This window comes from Equus asinus, chromosome 7, assembly GCF_041296235.1.
Source record: "Equus asinus isolate D_3611 breed Donkey chromosome 7, EquAss-T2T_v2, whole genome shotgun sequence".
NCBI lineage: Eukaryota > Metazoa > Chordata > Mammalia > Perissodactyla > Equidae > Equus > Equus asinus.
This window is the reverse complement of record NC_091796.1, coordinates 75,098,312-75,120,558: the sequence shown is the minus strand read 5'-3', so window position 1 is coordinate 75,120,558 and position 22,247 is coordinate 75,098,312. Positions and strand designations below refer to the sequence as shown.

At 35.0% G+C, this 22,247-nt stretch overlaps 1 protein-coding gene across 5 annotated transcripts in view; it reads right to left on the bottom strand.

The window, feature by feature from the left end:
* Positions 1-22,247, bottom strand: part of FUT8 (fucosyltransferase 8) — a 277,816-nt gene that overhangs the window by 26,847 nt on the left and 228,722 nt on the right. For all 5 annotated transcript variants that reach the window (XM_044773774.2, XM_044773775.2, XM_014862624.3 and 2 more), the window contains one exon: positions 21,560-21,797. In XM_044773774.2, coding sequence (XP_044629709.1) covers positions 21,560-21,797 — 238 coding nt within the window. The remainder of the gene's footprint in view (positions 1-21,559; positions 21,798-22,247) is intronic.

Sequence of the window (22,247 nt, the reverse complement as noted above, 5' to 3'; positions counted from 1 at the left end):
ATCAGCAACTTGAATTAAGAGCTAACATTTATTGAACACCAACTACATGGCAGGTACTACACTAAACATTTTCCATACATTATCCCAATTAATCCAGTCTTTATGAGGTGAGTTGTCTCTTATTACCCTTTTATAGAGGAAGTTAATTAACTTGCTCAAGGTTACCCAGCTGACAGGCGTTGAATCCAGTCATGCCGATTCCAGAGTTTGAAGTCTTACTCCATCCCTACTTCATTATCTTAAAATTTCAGAGAAAGCCAAAGTGATTCCTCATGCAATAAAAAAAAAAGAGGGAGGGGCGGGGCTCCAGGTATCAGTTTAGGTAGCAACACAAAGGGAGATGTAAGGTAACCCCAATGGTCCAGATCTCTCTCTACAGTGTGCACCAGATCTAGGAATTTAATATTAAGTAAAGGACATAAACTTCAAACACTGATCATGTGTACCCATGTAAAGCAATTAGCAGATGTGAATTGTGGCTTAAAAAACAATTTCATTCAGTGTCATTTTGGGTTCATACTGGGACCCTTGAAGAAACAAAAGTAATAGCTAAAGACAGCTTATACAAAATTTAAATTATTTATATAAAATAATTTGGGTGCTTTCTAGTCAATTTAAAGCTCATGGTTAAGAGTTAATACTTTCACAATTTGATTGTAAAAAGAGAATGTGAATTAGCCAAACTATGACAGTCTTATTTCCTAACAAGTCATATAATAAGTTTTCCATGAAGGAGAAATAGCCTACTCAAGAAAAAAGAATCTGGAAGCAAAGTTACCATAAAGAGATTTATTAAACTTGTGGTTTCACTCTTCCTTATCTATTTATATACTTATTTGCAACTATTAAACAGTAAAGCAAAACTATTTTGCAATCTAAAATATTTCTATCCTTAAAAAATGTTTCCTTCTATAATTTAAGTGGTAAATTTAGGAATAAATAAAAATAAACAAATTTCAATTTATTCACAAGGATCTTATAAATGGAAGCATCTACACTTGATGATATGATCCAAAATTCAGGATACAACAACTGATGATATTCAAAAGGAATCACAAAATAAATACAAATATTTTATATTTCTAGAAACAAGTTTTAGCCTTGATTATTATAATGATTAACTTTATTCATGTCAGTGGAATTTATAAAAGATTAAAAAAGATCAGAGAAAGAAATTTTAGAGGTGATACAAAGTAACTTTTCAGTCAGTTCAACAGATTACTAAACTGAACATATACGAATGGGGACAATCACAGTGGTGTTTATATATGAATAAATTTGTGCAGTTCAACTACCTACATCTCAAGAATAAAGAGAAATACTATTATTTGAGAGGACAGGGATGTTCCAAATGACAACAGGATGATTCTCTTCTATCTGAAAAGATGAAAGTTGATAGGCTATATGTTCAAAGCCTATAAAACCATGAAAGATTGAGACAAAGTGTTCAAGAATGAGTTCTACCAAATCTTAGAATTAGGCACCTTTCACTGGTGCTCGAAAGAAGTATTTTAAGAATAAATAAAATACAGCCTAATTTTATACAACAGGTAGAATGCTTACAGAACTCATTATCCCAAGAGAAGATAAAAGCCAGAAATGATATGTTTGAGAGAAAATATGAATATTCAGACCTTGACATCATGGATGGCAACTATATCTCCTTTAATATGTCACTGAGAACTACTGTTAAATCAGAGTCTAGAACTGGATGAATCAGTGATATGACCCAAAATGCCCTTCTTACGTTTCAATGCACAGGAAACAACATATACAAGATAAGAGGACTACATTACATTGTGGTTCTAAAGCATGCTTTTTCTTTGTGTACCAACAAACTATTTTTTCTTTTCCTTGCAGTCTGGAGATAAGAGGTAGATATACCACAGAAACAAGAAAAAGATAAGAGGAGGAAGAAGGTTAGTTGAGGCTGGTTCAACATTTGAAAATCAATTAATGTAATCCATCACATCAACAGGCTAAAAAAGAAAAATCATATGATAATATCAAAAGATCCAGAAAAAATATTCCACAAAATCCAACACCCATTCATGATAGAAACTCTCAGCAAGGGGAATTTCCTCAACTTGACAAAGAACATCTAAAAACAACCTATACCTAACATCATAGATAACGGTGAGAAACTTGATGTCTTTTTGCTGAGATCAAGAACAAGGCAAGGATGTCCCCCCCTCACCATGCCTATGCAACACTGAACTGGAAATCCTAGCTAATGCAATAAGACAAGAAAAGGGAAAAAAATGTATATTAATTGGGAAGAAAAACATAAAACTATATTTGTTCACAGATGACATGATCATCTGTGTAGAAAATCCCAAGCAATCAACAAAAGAAATACTGGAACTAATAAACAACTACACCAAAGTTGCCAGATATAAGGTTAACATACAAGAGTCAATGACTTTCTTATATGTTACCAATAAGCAATTGGAATTTGAAATTAAAAACACACTACCATTTATATTAGTGAGTAGGTAGGAAGGAAGGAAAGAAAAGAGAGAAAGAGAAAGAAAGAAAATGAATGAACAAATGGACAGATGTTTAAATCAAACACAATAAAATCAAGCAAAATGGTATAGCCACTGTTATGGACTGAACATTTGTGTCCACCCAAAATTCACATGTTAAAGCCCTAACCCCCAATGTCATGGTATTAGGAGGTGGAGCCTTTGGGAGGTGATTAGGTTTAGATGAAGTCATGAGGGTGGGGCCTCCATGATGGGATTAGTGCCCTTATAAAAAGAGGAGGAGCCATTAGAGCTTCCTCACTCTATCATGTGAGGATATAGCAAGAAGGTGGCTGTCTATAAGACAGGAAGGGCCCTCACCAAGAACTGAATTTGCTGGCACTCTGATTTTGGACTTTCCAGCCTCAAGAACTGTGAAAAATAATGTCTGTTGTTTAAACCACTCAGTCTATGGTACTTTGTTATAGCAACCCAAGCAGACTAAGACGGCCACTTTGAAAGACAGTTTGGCTGTTTCTTACAAAGCTAAACATAGTCTTACCATACAACCCAGCAATTCCTCTCTTAGGTATTTACCCTAAGGAGTTGAAAACTTACGCCCACACAAAAACTTGCACATGAATGTTTATAGCAGTTTTATTCATAATTGCCAAAAATTGGAAGCAACCAGGATGTCCTTCAATAGGTGAATGAAAAACAAACTATGGTACATCCATACAACTCAATATCATTCAGCGATAAAAAGAAATGAGCTGTGAAGCCACAAAAAGACATAGAGGGACTTTTTAAAAAAAACAGTCACTCAGAAAAGACTTTATAATGTATGATTCCAACTACATAACACTTTGGAAAAAGCAAAATTATAGAGACAGGAAGCACTGATTGCCAGAGAATGGGGGGAGAGAGGAAGGGTGAACAGGTAGAACACAGGGAAGTTGTAAGGCAGTGAATCTATTCTGTATGATTATATAATGGTGGATACATGACATTACGCATTTGGGAAAACTCATAGAACTACATTATACAAAGACTGACCCCTAATGTAAACTATGGACTGTAGTTAATAATAATGTATCAATATTGGTTCACTGATTGTAACAAACATAACACACATGCAAATATTAATAGAGGGACTGGGCCATGCCGGGGAGGAGAAGAGGAAAAGGAAGGAGTATATGAGAACTTTCTAATAAATTTTTCTGTAAATCTAGAACTGCTCTAAGAAATAATCTATTAATTTAAAAAAAACATGCATTCAAAAAAGAATACACTTAAACACCCATATATTTAAGTAGTATTTGTATTTTCTTTGTTATATTTTCTACACTTGCTGGGCTTTTCAGCTATAAGTGTTCATTGCTTTATACTTTAAAAATTTATTTAAAAATAATTATGCCAAGGGGCTGACTCCATGGCTGAGTAGTTAAGTTTGCACGCTCAGCTTCAGCAGCCCAGGGTCTCGCTGGTTTGGATCCTGGGCGCTGACATGGCACTGCTCATCACACCATACTGAGGCGGCGTCCTACATAGCACACCCATAGGCATTTACAACTAGAATATACGACTATATACTGGGGGGCTTTTCAGAGAAGAAGACTGAAAAAAAAGATTGGCAACAGACATTAGCTCAAGTGCCAATTATATAAATAATAATAATAATTATTATGCCAAATACAATGAATACATTTGGCATTAACAGAACGACAATATGATCCTGATGAAATTAAATCCAGCAAATTCTGATCTCTGACACTATTGTCCAGTTAACACAATTTCTAATCCTTCTTTCTTGCCCTATATTAATTAAAAATCATACTACCTCCCCTCGGGGTTGTTTTCTGGAGAGAATAAATGAGGAAAGCTCTTTTAAAAAAAATGATACCATAGAAACTGCTAAAAATCATTAATGATGGGAAAGATAAAGTGTTTCCTTTGACTGAAGAGGGAGTTAGGCCTGGAAAGGTTTCAATGAAACCTCTAACCGACTAACAAAGGCAAAACTTATCACAAATTAGACACACACAGAGAGCGTTCTATTAAATCAAAAGCTTTTTCAGCCCAACTGTAAGGCTATATGGAGAAACAGCTTAAATTCAATAAAGTATGAGTCACAGGTTACCTGAAACCTCTCCCCTGGGAAGAAACTTGTTCTATCTGAATGTATTTAATTTCTAGTTCAGTGTAGATGTTTTCAAGTTCACAATTCTAAGAATCTTCTGGTCAATATTGATATGAAGGCTATAATTTGATGTAAGTGGAAACATATTGCAAAAAAAAAAAATTTCCAAAGTCCTCTTTTATGGCAAACAGGTACATAAAATTTGTCCTCATACATAACAGTTTCCTACTCTTTGCTAACTGATGGAATTTTAAGGCTTAAGAGAAATCAAAGCAACATGTAATTGAGCCCCTTTCCCTATTAACAAAACAAAAACAACTCTTAAAATTAACAACATTAATCTTTTACTGAAATGCCTTTGATGTAATAATATCTCATATATCCATTAATAAGCTTCAACCATTCAGTCAAGCCTGTCTAAGCAGCTTGATCAGGTTCCGTTATAGTAATGTGTGCTTCCCTTCATTCTAGCATGACACGGCACAGATTTATTTCATATTGAACTTTTTTAAAAAACTGGGTTCAAGGACAGATGTCTCAGGCTAGATTTGGGACTGTGTTAGAGACCTTTATGTTGGGGATGATAAGAATATATTTAAAATTTTAATTGAAGAATGCCAGGCACCAGAGGCAAATAGCATGCAATTTTTAAAATGCTAAATAAAGCCAGCTGCCAAACAGGGCAAGCTCCTGGGTGGCTACAGCTGTTCAACGTCATGCAACAAAAACACAAAAGCTCTCTATTTCTTGAGGTATGTCTTACTCACATGGTGGACTACGGCCTCTTGGCATATCATTTCCGTACTCTGGGGTTAAGTTACCACAGCATGGAATAAAACTATTTAAAGTGAAGGAACAGTGACTTTTTGACTATCTACCATTTTAAATGATCTACGATTACATCTCTTTTAACTAATTTAGGGCAGAGCTGACTGTGTCACTCCTACAGTTCTATGCAACGGCCGCTGAGGAAGTGAATTCTTTCATTTAGTGCTGCGAGGGAAAAAGGTGTCCAAATCTCTTTTTCGAATTGGAAAATTGGGTAACAGATCACAAAAATGTGTTGTCTCACATTTGAATGACAAAAGAGATTATAAAATGACAAGTAAGGAAAAATAAAAAAGTCTGAGCTTTTACCTTCTCCTTATTTCTAGCAGTCTCTAGCCTACAGACAGGAGGAAGGCCAAGAGAAAGAGCAACGACGTTTAAAAAAATCCACAAACTGAACAGTCTTGTTCTGTTAGTATCTCTTATATGTGTTCCCTGATACAAAACAGCATTTGATTAATTTAAATTCAACTAATTAAAGATACAACTGGATAACAACATATTATGTTTTACTAAAAAAGCAATAGCTTTAAAATGTTAGTTTGCCCTTGACAATAGATAATTCCATCAAAATATAGCTGTGGAACCATTTCTTTCCCCCTAGTTTTTAAAGAATGACATGGCTAGATGGACAATTCACACCATTTGTTAGCCACAATGCAAAGACTTCATTCAAATCTTATCCAAATGATTCTTTTCTCTTCTTTTTCTTTAATATGCTCAGCATACTCTAAAGACCCAGGCAATTCATTTCAATGAGACAGAACTGCAAGGCAGTCTTTAAGAAATGATATGCCAAATGCATTAATTTATAGAAGTGTTTTCTTATGCATCTGTGGCTACTCCTGTTTTCACTCAATTACATAGATAATTCCACTACTAAAACAGAGAGCAATATGTATAAGTAAATAGTTATGGGTATATTACAGTTCTTATAGTAAAATGTGTTAATTCGTCTTCTTGTTAACTGAAAATGCCATCAAATATACATTTTTATATAAAATCAATTCCAAACAAAATATCTGCACCAACATAGAACACAGAAACCAAAACTGCTATTTACCACTAATGTATATTTCTTTTCAGGCTAAGAAAAATGTTCAAAGAAGAGATTTCATTTAATTTAAATTCTATATCTACAGCAGACCAGGGAACAGTGATTTGTCCATATGTACACTAATTAATTCAATAATTACATATTAATATTAATGATATTCAGAAAAAGAAGTAGCTTGAAGCTATTATCAGATTTTTAAAAATGTCATGTATATAGACCTAACATTTATTACTCACACAATGGATGCTGGGCTGTACAAACTACAGAATTAGGGAATCTTAACGCCTTCTCTGCCTTTATTTTTGGTGTTTGGAATATTGTTCAAATGACTGTTTACAATGAAGAGTTGAGTAATGATAACAATGCCAATCCTATGTCATTTCCACAAATCAATTAAAAAATTTCCTAACAAGCAATTCTATATTAACTTGACTACTTTTGCTGACATTCTTCAAAAGCATAGCTGCATTTATTTACTGTTTTTCCTATAACATTGCTAATGTGTTATAAAATTACACGTTGAATTCCTGAAAATAAGAAATCTATAACAAAAAATGCAATTATTCTAAATGTAAACATCGGTTTTCAGTTTCGCCTACTCAATGACAGTTAAGAATGAATACAAAATGAAGGTTTATTTAACTAAAGCACTATCATTTTCATACTTTTAGAGCAGAAAAAAATACTTCTACCTAAGCAACCTCAATCAGATTTGTTTTGGAGTCCCTTGAGAAATGCAACATAATTAACTGTCAGATCAATTTTTAAGTCACTTTCTACTAAAGGATAAAGTGAGATGAAGATGGTTAATGCTCTCTTCCATATAATTCAGCAAATCAGAGACAGAAGAAAAAATAACGCCCAGGAGTTGTGATAACGTCGTCGGCACTACTCTAAGCAAGATACGATGGGCACACAAGCATTTTTATCATTGCCCATCATGCACTCCCAAGTGCAGATTTCTACATCGAAGATTTCTGGTCATTTACAACTTTTTAAAGACCAGTTCAAATGCCATTTCTTCTCATTTTTCTGGCTAGAAGGACTGTACTTCCCAATTCCTTAGGGGTTCTTGTTTATATCTTTATAACATCACTAACCACATTTTGCCTCACAAAACAGATTTTTAAAATGTTTGCGTTAATCCACTATTTAGATTGGGAGCTTCCTGAGAACAAGGACTCTGTCTTAATCACCTACAGTCATGTACCGCCTGACGACGACGTGTCGGTCAGCAACAGAACACATATGTGATGGTGGTCCCATAAGATCAGTGCCATACAGCCTAGGTGTGAAGTCGGCTATACTATCTAGGTTTGTGTAAGTAGACTCTACGATGTTCGCACAACGATAAATCAACAACACGTTTCTCAGAACGTATCCCCGTCGTTAAGTGATGCATGGCCGTATACAGAGATTGGCAAACTTTTTCTGTAAAGGGCCAGATAGTAAATATTTTGTGCTTTCAAGGCCACATACATCTCTATCACATATTCTTCTTCCTTTTTTGAAAACAATCCCTTAAAAATAGAGCTAACCCCAGGCTTTGGGAGCTATGGTTTGCCAATCTCTGAGCATAATGTTTAAAGATCAGGTTCTGAAGTCAGACTATGGGTTTCTCATTACCTCTGGCAAATTATTTACCTATATAAAATGTAGATAAAGATAGCACCTACCATATAGATTTATTGTGACTATTAAATGAGATAACATATGCAAAGTTCTTAAGCACTGTTAGATAGAAAGTTTCACTAAATGTTAGCTACTGCTGTATATAATATTACTTTCATAACGCCTGAACTGAGAAAGTATTTGATACATGTTTACTGAATCAAAGATATCCAGAGACAGACATACACACATATAGCTGAAATTTTTATAGGAAAATGACTTATTTAGTCCATAAAGTACTTTCAAACTTAGCTGTTTTTTAATATAGTATTTTTCAGTATTAAGTATTTTTTAACTTAGTTATTTTCAGTTTTACTGAAAATAGAGATAAAAATTTTAATATTTGATTATTTTAATTCATACAAATATGTGAAGGTGAAATTCTATCATAATAAAACTTATAAGATACCAAGAGGGTTAATTCTATTGGAATTTTGTTATAAGCAACAATAAGGCCATCATATTTTTATAACATTTTCCAACCATTTCCATGCCTATTGCCTCATTTGCTCCTCATTGGAAACCTGTGAATCACATACATTAGGCTACATTTCCTTTATTTGATAGAGATGGAAATGAAGATTAATAATTTTCAAGGATAATTTTACTTAGAGGCAATTTAATTAAAAAAAAAAAAAAACCCAAAAACTGAGTAACAACTACTGGCCAGTACTATTAGGCAAAAAGGAGACCAAAATAAATCAGACGAGCTTCTCAAAGAACTCACAATATAGTCAAAAAGACATGTAAACAAACTATTTAAGTATAATATATTTATAAGTGAGAACATGGGGCTAATTGGAGAGAAATACAATAAAAGAAATGATACTAAAAGATACAGGATTTCACAGCATGAAATGGAGGAAAGACATTCTAGAAAGAAGGAACATGTTCCCAGTATAGAAATAAAAGTGCACAGAACTTTCAAGGAATAAATCTTAGTTGGACTAGTGAGATCAGAAGTACTGGGCACATTTTGAGAAGTGGACAGTATATGAGGAGGGGCTTATTTCCTATACTATTCTAAGTACGGAGTTCATACATAACCTCTCTAGACACTGAGCAGCCAGGGAAGATTTTAAGAAACGAGGCCATATTTGATTTTGGACATATCATTCTGATGGCAGTGTGGAGAATGGATTAAAAGGAGAGAGATGCTGAAAGCAGAGGGGGTAGTTATAAGACTACTGAAATAATTTTCCCACAGAGGGATTAGACACATGTAGACAAGTTAAAGCTACGTATACTCTACTATGACCTAGCAATACCACTTCTAGGCATATGTACAGCTTTCCAATCAATATGCTGCAACATGTATGATAGATAAAGATTTAAGGTGTAAGGATAGACAGAAATAGAGCAGTTGAACAGAACAGAGACCAGAAATAGACCTATACATTGTCAAATGATTTTTGACAAAGGCACCAAGACAGCTCAATAGGGAAAGGTAAGTTTTTCAACAGATAAGGCTGGAACAACTGGATAAACATATGGAAAACAATGAACCTCAAACTTACCTCACATTATACACAAAAATTAATATGAGAGGGGTCATAGACATAAATGTAAAAGCTAAAACTACAAAGCTTCTAGAAGAAAACATAAAAAGATATCTTTGCAACCTTACAATAGGCAAAGATTGCTTAGAAGACAAAAAGCACTAACTTGTATAGTGACAGAAAAAAAATCAATAAACTAAACTTTAGCAAAATTAAAAATTTTTGATCTTCAAAAGACACTAAGAAAATGAAAAGGTAAGCCACAGACTGAAAGAAAACATTTACAAATCATATTTCTGATAAAGAACTTGTATCCAGAACACACACACACCTGCTAAAAATTAAAAATAAAAAGACAAACAACCCAATTTTAAAAATTAGTAAAAGACTTGAAGAGACAGGAATGTTGGTTACATTACCAAAACTCATTGAATTATACACTTAAGATCTATTTCTTTCACCACAAATTAATTTTATCTCAAATTAATAAGTGCATGAAAAAGACTACACACAAAAAACCTATTCACAAATTTACAATGGTTGAAACTACATTTGTTTGGTAATTATTATTTTAGAGTAGGAGTCAGCAAAAAAAATTTTTTTTTTTTGGTAAAAGGCCAGATAGTAAATATTTCAGGCTTAGTGAGCCATATCGTCTCTGTTGCAGCTATTCAGCTCTGCCACTGCAGTACGAAAGCAGTCTCAGACAATATGTTAACAAATGGGCATGGCTGTGTTCTAGCAAAACTTTATTTACAAAAATAGATGGCGGGCTGAATTTGGCTGAGGACCACAGTTTGTCAGCCCCTTTTTTAGAGCATAAGATTTTATTTGCAACACACTACTATAAAGATCTCTGTAGCTTTACCAGATACCACCACTTCCCAGGCGATAATATGGGCAGTAAAAATATCTTTTACATATCATCAGTGTGACGTGAAAATGTTTAATAAGCACTGCCCCAGAGAAACTCACACATATGCACAAGGAGACATACACAAAGATATCCATTACATCATTGTTTATAATGGCAAAAACTTGAAATAATTTAAACATCCATCAATGAGGGACTACATAAATCATGACACAGATATATAACAAAATACAACAGGTGAATGAACTAAATGTCCACTTATTAACATATATATAATACAAACGGGTGCCTCTAAGACCGTCATTCATGGCAAGCAAAAAGCCGATAACTTTCCTCTCAAATACTGATATCACATTACTTTTAAAATGGAGATATCATATTCTTAAAAGGCCATCTAACCCCCTGAATTCAATCCAGTACTGATGGCTAGACATCTCCAAAGGATGCAGACAGACTGCTCTACAGATTCTGAAATCTCAGTCCAGGTGACCCCATGGTTGGTACTGAATACACCCTAGAAAAAAGGGACACAGAATGCAATGTCTACTTTTGCCAATCCTATTATTGGATATTCTGAACTGACTGGATCAAGATTGACCATAGGCAGCAGCAGAAGTGGCTACTAAACCAGCCTAACTCCCCAACTCTACTGTCCAATCAGTGGACACAGCAAGATGGGCAGTGATAGCAGAGAAAGGAAAATACTGGTGATGCACCTTGTTGTCAACTGCTTTTTCTACCATGCCTTAAAATCCCTTTGGAGTGCTCTAGGCTAGTTAATTCCTAGCCGCAACCTAGACACACTATACTCTCTCAGAACAAAAATAGCTTCAAACATAGTGTTTAATACCCAAAAACTAGAGACAAGGGGAGCATGCTACAGTGCTTCGACACTATGCTTTGGGTTGCTTATCTAAACATAATCGCTGCTGGTCTAACACATGTAGTTCCATCTAGTCAATAGACAGATACCAGAGGGATGGTCAGTCAAAGGCCCTCACTTTTATGTATTTCTAATATTCATATCCTTAGGATTTGCTCAATGACATTGTTAGTGTTTTGAAAAAACTTTTTCACTGAAGCCTATCTCCACTTTTAGGCAAGTTACGTGGAAATTAACACCGTGAGCATGTTCAGATTTCTAAGCATTAATTTTGACACAGCTCCCAGGGAGGAGAATCTTCAAAGGAACTTATTCTGGTTTCTCTTAGTATTACCCACATATTAGAGCTCCGAGACAGCATGTTTTACTCCAAGTCTCCCTCCTTCCTCCCCAAATCATCATCCTATCAGTTTGGAGAGTTAAAGAACTAACTCAAGACTAACTGCTTTGTCAAGAAGGTTCTCTGATTGGAGTCAGTGATAGCTATAGCTAAGAAGGTAACCCAGTCCCCAAAATTAAGGGCAATTGGTCAAGTTTCCTTGACAAGAGCAGAATTCTGGTGCCTAATCAATCTAGACACTGAGATTTTAACTGGGCAATCTAAATAAAACCCAGAGAAGTAGGGAGTGATCCATCCTCATGTGGGCTGGAGGAGTTGGAAAGCTAAAGCTGGCTTTCTTTGGGAGAATGAGCAAAGTGGATGGCTATCCTTCACCTTGCTCCTCTATCATAATTTACCTCTTCTCTTTTCATTTACAAAAATGAGTTTCACAAAAAGCCATCAAGTACTTCTAAGTTGCACTAATGTTGGTTGTTAAAGTTTCTCACAGGAAGCCCTGCTGAAATCCCATGACCGAATTATGCTGTTATTGTTATTTTGCTTTGTTCCCACAAAAGTGAAGTGGAAATAACAACATGTAGGGTGATTCAGAATATAGAAAGCACTGTCAAATACATTATCACTTGAATCCTCTTAACAACTCTGTAAGGCACATAGAATAGGTATTAAGAAAGGTTGCAGGACACTAGTTAAAGTCACACAGCGAATAACTTCTGATTTCAAATCAATGACATTAACCTGTCCTTGGAGACTGTGCCTTTCCTCATTCTTTAATGGTCTGGCATATGCTCCCAGCGACGGCTTTAATTCCTTCAGCCAGAAACAGTTTCTCTATCCTCTGATGACCCACAGAACTGTATACTTCTTTTATGACATTTAACATATTCTATCTTTGTTACATTTACAGATCAATGGGTCTTAACATACCCAATACGAGTTCCTGAATGGCAGGGACTGGGTCTTACTTATCTTTATATCCCCCACAGCATCTAGAAACACTCAAATTTTTAGTCGATGACTAGTGTACTTCCCTGTTTATGTGGGTGATCTGCTGTTTTAGAAACTTTATAATAAAAAATATTGTAAATAAATACACAGTATTTGTGTGGCAGTTGTACTTTTGAAAAAATAAAATTGGACATTAGACTTTTGAAAGAGAATTATAATAATTCTGATTGTAATAGTATATCTTTTGGGAAAATCCATTTGACTTATAGTATTACTATGGGCAATATCTTACTCCCAGGGAATACAACCTGCATCAAGCTTAAAGGCTACATATACTAGTAGATTAAACTTTAATTGAATAAAAGGATTTAGGAAAATGTGGGGAACTCAACTCTAAGCCTTTCAATGCTGCCAGGAATATTTTTATTCCTTGAATTCTGGGAAGCAAAACAGGACAAAGAATCCTGTTCCCTAAAGTACACCTAGGGATGTTTACAATTCTGTAACCTGCTTTTGACCTTCTGCTAAAGGCAGGGAAAATGCATGAGAAGTCTATGCTTTAAATGAATTACACATATATGAGATGTATTTTATACTGTCACCCAATGTATAAACCTCTATTGAACTTTCTTACTGAGCAACATCCTATTGGAGGGAAAAAAAGGATATGTTTAATTCCACCAAAGATCACGGACTCTTATTTCCTATTTCACAGAATTAGCCTAAAATTTATATAAACCTGAGGAGGAGAGATAAGGAAATTTTAGATTTATATCATACCCAGAGCTCTGGTATATGAAACCAACCAAAAGCGCTAGGAGGCATTCTTAACTTTCTTTAGGATTTCAACAATTACCTTATTTGTAGAATCATTCTAAACTTGAATGGGATCTACAGGCTTTAAACAAATAAGACTCTTATCAAAATGCTACTGAATGACTGCATTCTTCCTTTTATGTACTTTGATGTTTGAATCAAAAGCCAAACATGACTGAGCCTCAAAGACTTACAAAGGTGTGCCTCAGGAAAGAAAAATCCAAACATTTAAAAAAGGAAGGAAGGGAGTGGTGATGAGAGGAGAAAGAGAGGGAGAGAGAGGAGGAGAGAGAGAGAGAGAGAGAACGAGACAGAAAAGGAGAGCAAATGAGCAATGAATCAGGGGACCCCTAGCTCGTTAGAAAAAAGATTCTTTACGAAAGTATTTCCTTTGGGAACAGGATAGGTTTCCCTGTTTTCTTGGATAAGTTCTAAATAGACTTAAGAGGATTTTTCAAAAACTTTTCCAGAGAAATTGTTTCCACTCCACAATGACTTTGATGCTAACTATGCATTGCTACTTCCTAAATCATACGTTCTTTTATCTCTGAACTCATTCTGCCAGAACCTTGTCTAAAAAGGGCAGAATATATTGCTAAACGGATTCATTCTTAGCAATAAACTGTTTTTTAAAAGAACCAAATCTATAATTTAGTAAAAGTGCCACACACAGCTTACAGGATAATAGTTTGAGATTTGGACCAGGATGTGGGAGAAGTGGCTTTTATTTGTCTCTTTTATTTCATTTATTGTGCTCTGGTCAAGCGCTGGGCACGGTGTAAATAACTCAGAAGACACAGGCCCTGTTGCCTTCTGGAGTCTCCTTCAAGATAAAATAAACAGCTAAAAATTCAAATATAGAATAGTGCTTCTTAAAGTTTTTGACCAAAATGCTCCCCAAAGCACAGGAGGGTAAACTTATATTACTGAGGGTATGAAACCTGGACCAAACTAATGTTTCACCAAATTTTTCACTTTACACCATTATATATATCCTGTTTGTTATATTATTTGAAAATAATTTAACTTACACGTCAACAAATAAAACTGATAGTCCATGAAAATGCATCACATTTATCCTAGCAATCTGCCAACCTCTGACTCACTTTCCCCAGGGTTACTCATAACTCAGTTTAAGAAGCACTGGTAGACTAAATACGGAAATAAACTTCTATGACTGTGTTTAAGGATGTGGGCTCACTCTGGGTAAGGCTGTTATGTGGAAAAAGCTTCAGCTCCCTATTCCTATATTTCGTAACTATAAATGAGATACCACAGACTTCTTTCTATCTCCTTAAGTGGGAAGGTGAAGATAAAGGAGATAACATGGTGAACAGTAGTTTGAGTTCTTCTGAGACACACACATATTCTAACTGGTATTTAACATTCCTGAAACAAAGATCTCTCTTTCTTTTACGATCCATGAATAGCGAAGTGAAAGTCTTATATAGGTTGAAGCAGAAGTCCTTACGTGCCTGCAATGATGCTTGCTCAGGTCAGTAATTCTCAAAGGAGTAGGGTGGAGGGCAGAGGGACCCGTTAGTATCTTGAAGCAGGGAGAGCTCGCTTTTCAACTATATGTGGTACCAACTCACTCTCCAAATCTGCTCCTGGTACCACTACCCCTTCCCCGCAAACACAGCCAGGTTTAAAATCGCCAACTACGGTGAGCTGCTGTCATAGGTGGGAGTGCACCTTCTACGTAAGGCATGTCGGAATAGAAGAAATATTGAGAACTGACAGAGGCTTAAGGTGGCTGCAGACAGACTCTGACTGGTCCAGAATTTTACTATGACTAAACGGTGGGTTTACTAAGCACAGAGATAATCCAGTGTCTAGAAGTTATTCTCAGAAGTTATTTTTTCTCTCTGGATCTATTTCAATTTTTCCATTTAACTGTATAATTTTAAAAGGGAAAAACTGTATACAAAGTTCTTATAAAGGCCTAATTTTTATCTTAGAGCAAAAGGATAACTTTCCTGTTGTTGTAGGTTATAATCTAATAATATAGTCCATTATCATGTTTGCGTTTTAAAACTTGGGCACCAAACACAGTGAAAATAAACTGTATGTGAAAACCATCGTAATACCTTTTACAGCTCTTAATCATTTTCCTTGTGATTACATCCCTATAAAGGTGGATAAGGAGGTAGATAGTAAGTGTCATGACTTTTTTTTGCCAAGTTCAGGGAGCTAAAAACACCAGAACTGAGATCAGACATGGTCAAATCAGTCCAGGAGCCTTTCCTCTTCCTCACATTACCTAAACAGAGAAATCAAGATGTCTTGCAGCATAGGGGATCTAAAATATATATATGCACTTATTTCAAGTCTCTATTAGTCAATCACCCAAGGTTGAAAATATCACTGTAAAAATACTACACAGCAGCATATCATAACCTATCCTAATAGGCATATTATGCCTCCAGTAGATTCTCAACCACGTTATTAGTTTATCAGTCAGCCCACTGAGATCAGCCAGCTAAGGATATAAGCTAATTAGAATATTTAGATGATTCCAACAGACATCTTAGTAATTTGGTAAATGTTAAAAACACTAATTTCACAGGAAAAATTTAAAGTATAATTTAATTTGTGCTATGCTTGCTAAAGATTTTCCTTAAGTGAGATATCTGCTTAAAGAGTTTAATGGTAGAACTACCATATGATCCACCAATTCCACTTATGAGTATATATCCAAAAGAAATGAAATCACTATCTCAAAGACATATCTACACTCCCATGTTCACTGCAGCACTATTTACAATAGCCAAGACATGGAAACAGCCTAAGTGTTCTTTAATGGATGAATGGATGAAGAAAATATGATGTATAAACAATGGAATATTATTCAGCCATGAGAAAGAAGAAAATCCTGCCATTTGTGACAATGTAAATGGACCTTGAGGACATTATGCTAGGTGAAATAAGTCAGACAGAGAAAGACAAATATGGTATGATCTCACTTACATGTGGAAGCTAAAAAAATCAAACTCATAGAAACAGAGAATGGGTTGGCGGTTGCTAGAAGCAGAGAGGGTAGGAGAGTGGGGGAAAAGGGTGAAGGAGTTCAAAAGGTACAAACTTCCAGTTAAAAGATAAATAAGTTCTGGGGATGTATTGTACAGCACGGTGACTATAGTTAATAATACTGTATTGTATATTTGAAAGTTGCCAAGAGAGTAAATCTTAAGTTATGAGTACAAAAAAAAATTGTAACTATGTGAAATGACGGATGTTAGCTAATCTTATTGCAGTAAACTTTTCACAGTATATATGTCAATCATTATGTTGTAGACCTTAAACTAATATGTTATATGTCAATTATATCTCAATAAAACTGGAAAGAGTTGATCAACCATGCTAGAAGACTGAATTACCTTCCAATTCTCTCTATTATATAAAATGAAAATGCAAAAACTGTCATATAGAGGCTATCCAAACTTTAAAATGCAGAAAAATAGTATTATAGAAGTGTTTTAGGCAGACAATTAATAAGAATATCATGTTGGTTTTCTCTGGATTTTATGAGTTTGTGGCATGTGTCAGCTTTTAAAAATTTACCAAGAGTGAACTCTAAAACATAGTAAAAATGAAATAATTATTTTAAATAAAAAAAAAGTTTAATGATTCCTAGATAACACCAACAGCCAACTGAAAGCAATTTAACTTCCAACTTTGCCCACTCTGAACAAAAACAAAACAAAGAACTTTGACTCTTGAACTAAAACTTGTTGGTTTTATGGAGGAACAAAATCACACAACTATGGAAAAGGAAGCCCCGTAAGTGACATGTGTTTCAAAACAAAACAACAGTCTCTCAGTAGTCAAACTTTACAATGAACTAGTTCCAGCTCCCCCAATGACTCCATGCTCTCTTGCCCTTCTTTTCACATGTTGTGCACACGGACAGAAAATTCTACCACATCGCTGCCTGGCTGACTCCTACTCATACTTTGGATCTTAGCTTAAAGATCACTTCCTCCACAAAGAATCCCAAATACATGTTAGATGTGTGCTTCAGAGTATTATTAACTTACCCATATCACAATATATTTTAAATGTTCGTCAAGTTGTGTCCCTTCTCCCTAGGCTGCTCCTGACAGGGCAGGGACTATGTCTGTCTACTTCATGTAGTCCAGCATTGGTATCTGGCACGTAGCAAGTGCTTTTATTAAATTACTTTTACTTTAAGGCTGCCTCCATATAAGGATGCCAAATAAAACTCTTTGACCAAAACCTTTTCAGAATGAGATATGGAGAGAAGGTAACCATCCAGTTTTGATAACTAAATATAGCAAATGGCAATCTACCTAAACATGTACTTAAATCAGGCGCCTCTAGGGTATTAAATTTTCTTTTTTTTGAGGAAGATTAGCCCTGACCTAACATCTGTCACCAATCTTCCTCTTTTTGCTGAGGAAGACTGGCTCTGAGCTAACATCCATGCCCATCTTCCTCTACTTCATATGTGGGACGCCTACCACAGCATGGCTTGCCAAGCAGTGCCATGTCTGTACCTAGGATCTGAACTGGCGAACCTCGGGCCGCTGAAGCGGAACATGTGCACTTAACCGCTGTGCCACTGGGCTGGCCCCTAGGGTGTTAAATTTTATCATATTTACTGGTCACTATTTTCATTTAAAAAGAAGTTTTCCAATTAGATTTATCAAATCAAGTAATTCAGTTCAATTTATTACATATTTATTAAGACAGTGGGAAAAAGACAAGAGAAGGAAATACAACAGCTAAAGTGGTTTAACTGCTAATCTGAATAAATGTTCAATTTTTAGAAAGAAGAAAGCAGTGGAGAATTGGGTTTAAATGGCTGAGGTTCTCTATAACTAATCACCTACTCAAGAGTATTTATATCAACTAGAAAACATCAAGATGTTAGGAAACGTCTTGGGATATAGAAAAATAAATGACCATTTCATCAGCAACTTTAGAATAGACATCTACAGGTGATGGGAAAGATTATTATTATTATCTTTAACTGGAAGGACAATTTTTAATATTTTGCTTTACTTAACCAAATTACTTACTACGAAGGTTATGATTTAATATACAAATATAAAATAATGAAAGAAAAAATATAACTAGACCTACAACAAGGTATGATTTAGCTACTGAAATGACCAGATGTGCATACTAAGTCCTATACTGGCGACAGATTTGAACAGGAATCACTAAATTCCACCTGCAGACACATCATGTCAAGTGTGTATGAACAATAATAACTTCATGGCAGTGGTGCCAAGGGGAATATCATAAGATTCTTTGTACAAGTCAGAACAATAACAGTTGTAGTTGATTTATGGCTAACTAAACGATTAATGTCAAAGAGCTTTTTAAAATTCATTCTGCTTCCTCTAATTCTAGAAATAGGTTAGTTTCTCCAAAAGGTACATACACAGATAATGTATATAAACAGAAAAAGAAGTGGACGGCAACCATACTTTTCATAAAAATACAAATATTCTAGGCTCAAACATAAATCTCTTTCTTCTTTTGGATACAAGACTAGCATCTAAATTATTTTAGTTACAATGAGCTCTGCAAGCATGTTGAAAATAATCATTAGTTCAATTAATTAAAGGTGTCCAACAGGTACAGTTTAATTCATTAGCATGAAGAAAAATGTACGATTTTATACAATGCCTATAGCGATAAAGGAAAGATCTATTTAATTAAAATTATAATTCTGTGCTACCATGATAAAACGACTTCTTTAATCAGGGACTACAAATGACTAAGAAGAAAATACACTGATAACTCTTCAGTACTGGAAATTACAGGAAAGATTTGGAAAAAGTTACAGGATAGAGGAAAGAAAGAAGGTAGAGATATTAAATTAGTCCTTTTACTTAGTTCCTAGACATTTAAGACAGTTTCTATGCCTCTAATCATTATTCTGTTAGGTAAGGTGTTTGGCATGAGCTTACTAAGAAGGACTGAGTCTGGAAGTAGATAGAAGTGAATGTAGTAACATGGTTCTGTCATTTATAAGCTGTATGCCCCTGGATAAATCACTTAGTATCTACTAGGCCTTAGATTCCACATAAATAAAGGAAGGATGATTTCTAGAACCAGTTTAATTGTAACATATAAGAAATTCTGAATGTTTCAATTTCAAGCCATTTTTAATCTTCATATCCTGTAGTTGCCACTATAGACTACAAAATGCACAAGGGTTAAAAATAAAAAAACCAAATAACTAGTTGGCAGGGCCAAACTATATAGTGAATTTAACTAAGTCTAGTAAGGTCAATTTTTCATTTTTCTATTAACTGACTACTACCCAAAAAGGCACCTCTCCCTAGAAACAGTGACACATTAAGAACCTTGCCCTACTTACACTATACACTTCCATAATCAAAGAAGCTTGAAACCGAACTAAGTCCACAAAATGGAAAAGTTAGCCACAGTGAGCCTGACAGAGCTGTTTTTCCTGTATCTTCCTAACCTTGATACCTAATCTGTTTGCACCAGCTGTAAACTACAGACCAGATCAATGAAAGACGTAACCTGAAAATAAAGCTCAGCCAGGTGGTAGATTAAGAGGCTCACTTTACAATTTGAAGTGAGTTACAAGGACAAAAATATGCTAATAAATAGAACAGACTCCTAAATGATCCTAAGGAAGATAAAACTCACATCACAAGATAATACTTTAAATCCATATAGGACCTATAGAGCAACTTAAAGCATATTTTAGAAATTACGTGATTAACTTTCCTGACATTTCTGTGAAGAGTCAGGTATTATCTGATATTTTCCAAAGGAGGCAAAAAGAAACAAAGGAACTAAAGTTACTCACTTTGCCAATGACATAGCTCCCTATTCCACATTTAGTGTTTTAACTTGTGAAAAAAAGTGCTCAGCTTCATGAGAAATTATATTAACTGAAATGCCTCAGCCTTTTGAAAAATGTTTGACTTCCCAAAGGACATGAGTGCAAAGAGAATGTAGTGTCTTGCTTAGCATTTCACCTAATCACTCAGTTCAGTATGTGCCACCCTCTAGGCGCTCAATGTATCTTTGCTCAATGAATAAAGGCTATTCATGATAGTTAACAATTACTACAGCTCATACATCAGGTACTGTGCTCACTGCATTATATATATTATTTCATTTAATCCTACCAACAACTCAGAGGTAAGTAAATTATTACTCCTCATTTTACTAATGACGAAACCCATGCCTAGGTTAAGTAACTTGCTCAAGGTTGCAAAAGTATAAAGCCAGGATTTAACAAAGGTAGCCCAACTTTAGATCTTGTTTAAAGATCATCATTGTAGAAAGAACAACAGACTAGCAGTAAGAAACCCTATTTATATTCTATTTCCTCTATCATCAAATTCTTGGAGAAAGGGAAATTTCTTGCTGATCTTTATTTTCCTTATAATGTCTAGCATAGTACATTAATCACATTATTTCTCATCAAAGGTTTCCTGAATAAAATTAATATCACATAAACAAATTAGGCTCCATTGTCCTCAATTATAAAATGGAGATAAAGGTACCCTCATAGTGTGCCTCAGTGGTTCTCAAAGTGTGGTCCCTACACCTGAAAACTTGGTGAGAAATACAAATTCTTAGACCCCTTCCCAGACCTACTGAACCAGAAACTAGTATTCTATCAAGCCTTTCAGATGGTTCTCATGCATGCTGAAGTTTGAGAACCACCAGTCTACCCAACAGGATAATTATGAGGATCAATGAGTTCAATAATGTGAAGACACCCTAAAAAGTAAAAGGTATATCATCAGCAGCATTAAAAGAGTAAACTACATTCCTTGAAAAAACTTAATGATTTTGCTAAATCCAGGTAAAAAAGAACATCAGAAATGAAACAGATCATAAAACATTTTTAAAATAAAATACTGTTCAAGATTTTATCTGGATAATGAATAGCATTTACAGATCCAGAGAAAAAGATGACTATGAGCCATAAAGTTGTACCTAGAAATCTGATAATTTGGTATTGTGGTGGTTCAACCCAAAGATTTGACATGCCGCACAGCCTTCTTACCTGACCAGTGTCCAGTGGAGACACCAGATCTGTCTGTGCAGGTCTCACTTACAGGTCTAAACACAGTTTCCCAGCCACCAGTAGCATAGCGCCAATTCTGAGATTCCAAGATGAGCGTTCGCTGGGTGCCATATGCAATCATGAAGCAGTAGACCACATGATGGAGTTGACAGCCATAGCCACAGCCTTTGTTGATATTACACACTAGCTTCTTGGCTTTGCTGCAGTCCTTGGGATTCTGTCAGGAAACAAAGAGGAACATAGGTGAAGATAAGCTGTACAGAGAGGTTGACTTCTCTTTATAGGTGACAAGTGTCAAAAACCACATAATAAGCCATAACTGATCCAGTATATTTTTCTAAGCAAAGAATTCAGCTTTAAGGATTGTACTTCAAAGAGTCTATTAAAAATTTTAAGTGCATACCTAGGGAGATAGCAGTGAAAAAGAACAGTTACTTTGGAAAGATCACTAAACAAATGTGAAATTAAGCAATTACGTTTTAAAGAATACTTTCACTTCTCTGTTACTCAGAACATGCAAGTGCTATCATCTCTGAACCCAAAGTTGTACACATCAAGATCTTTCTAACAGAAGTAAAATAATTCATTTACTCCAGCTGCACTTCAGCATTCTGAGCTTACCTTCCCTGAGGAAATTCAAATCATCTTAAAAGAAAAACTATACCTA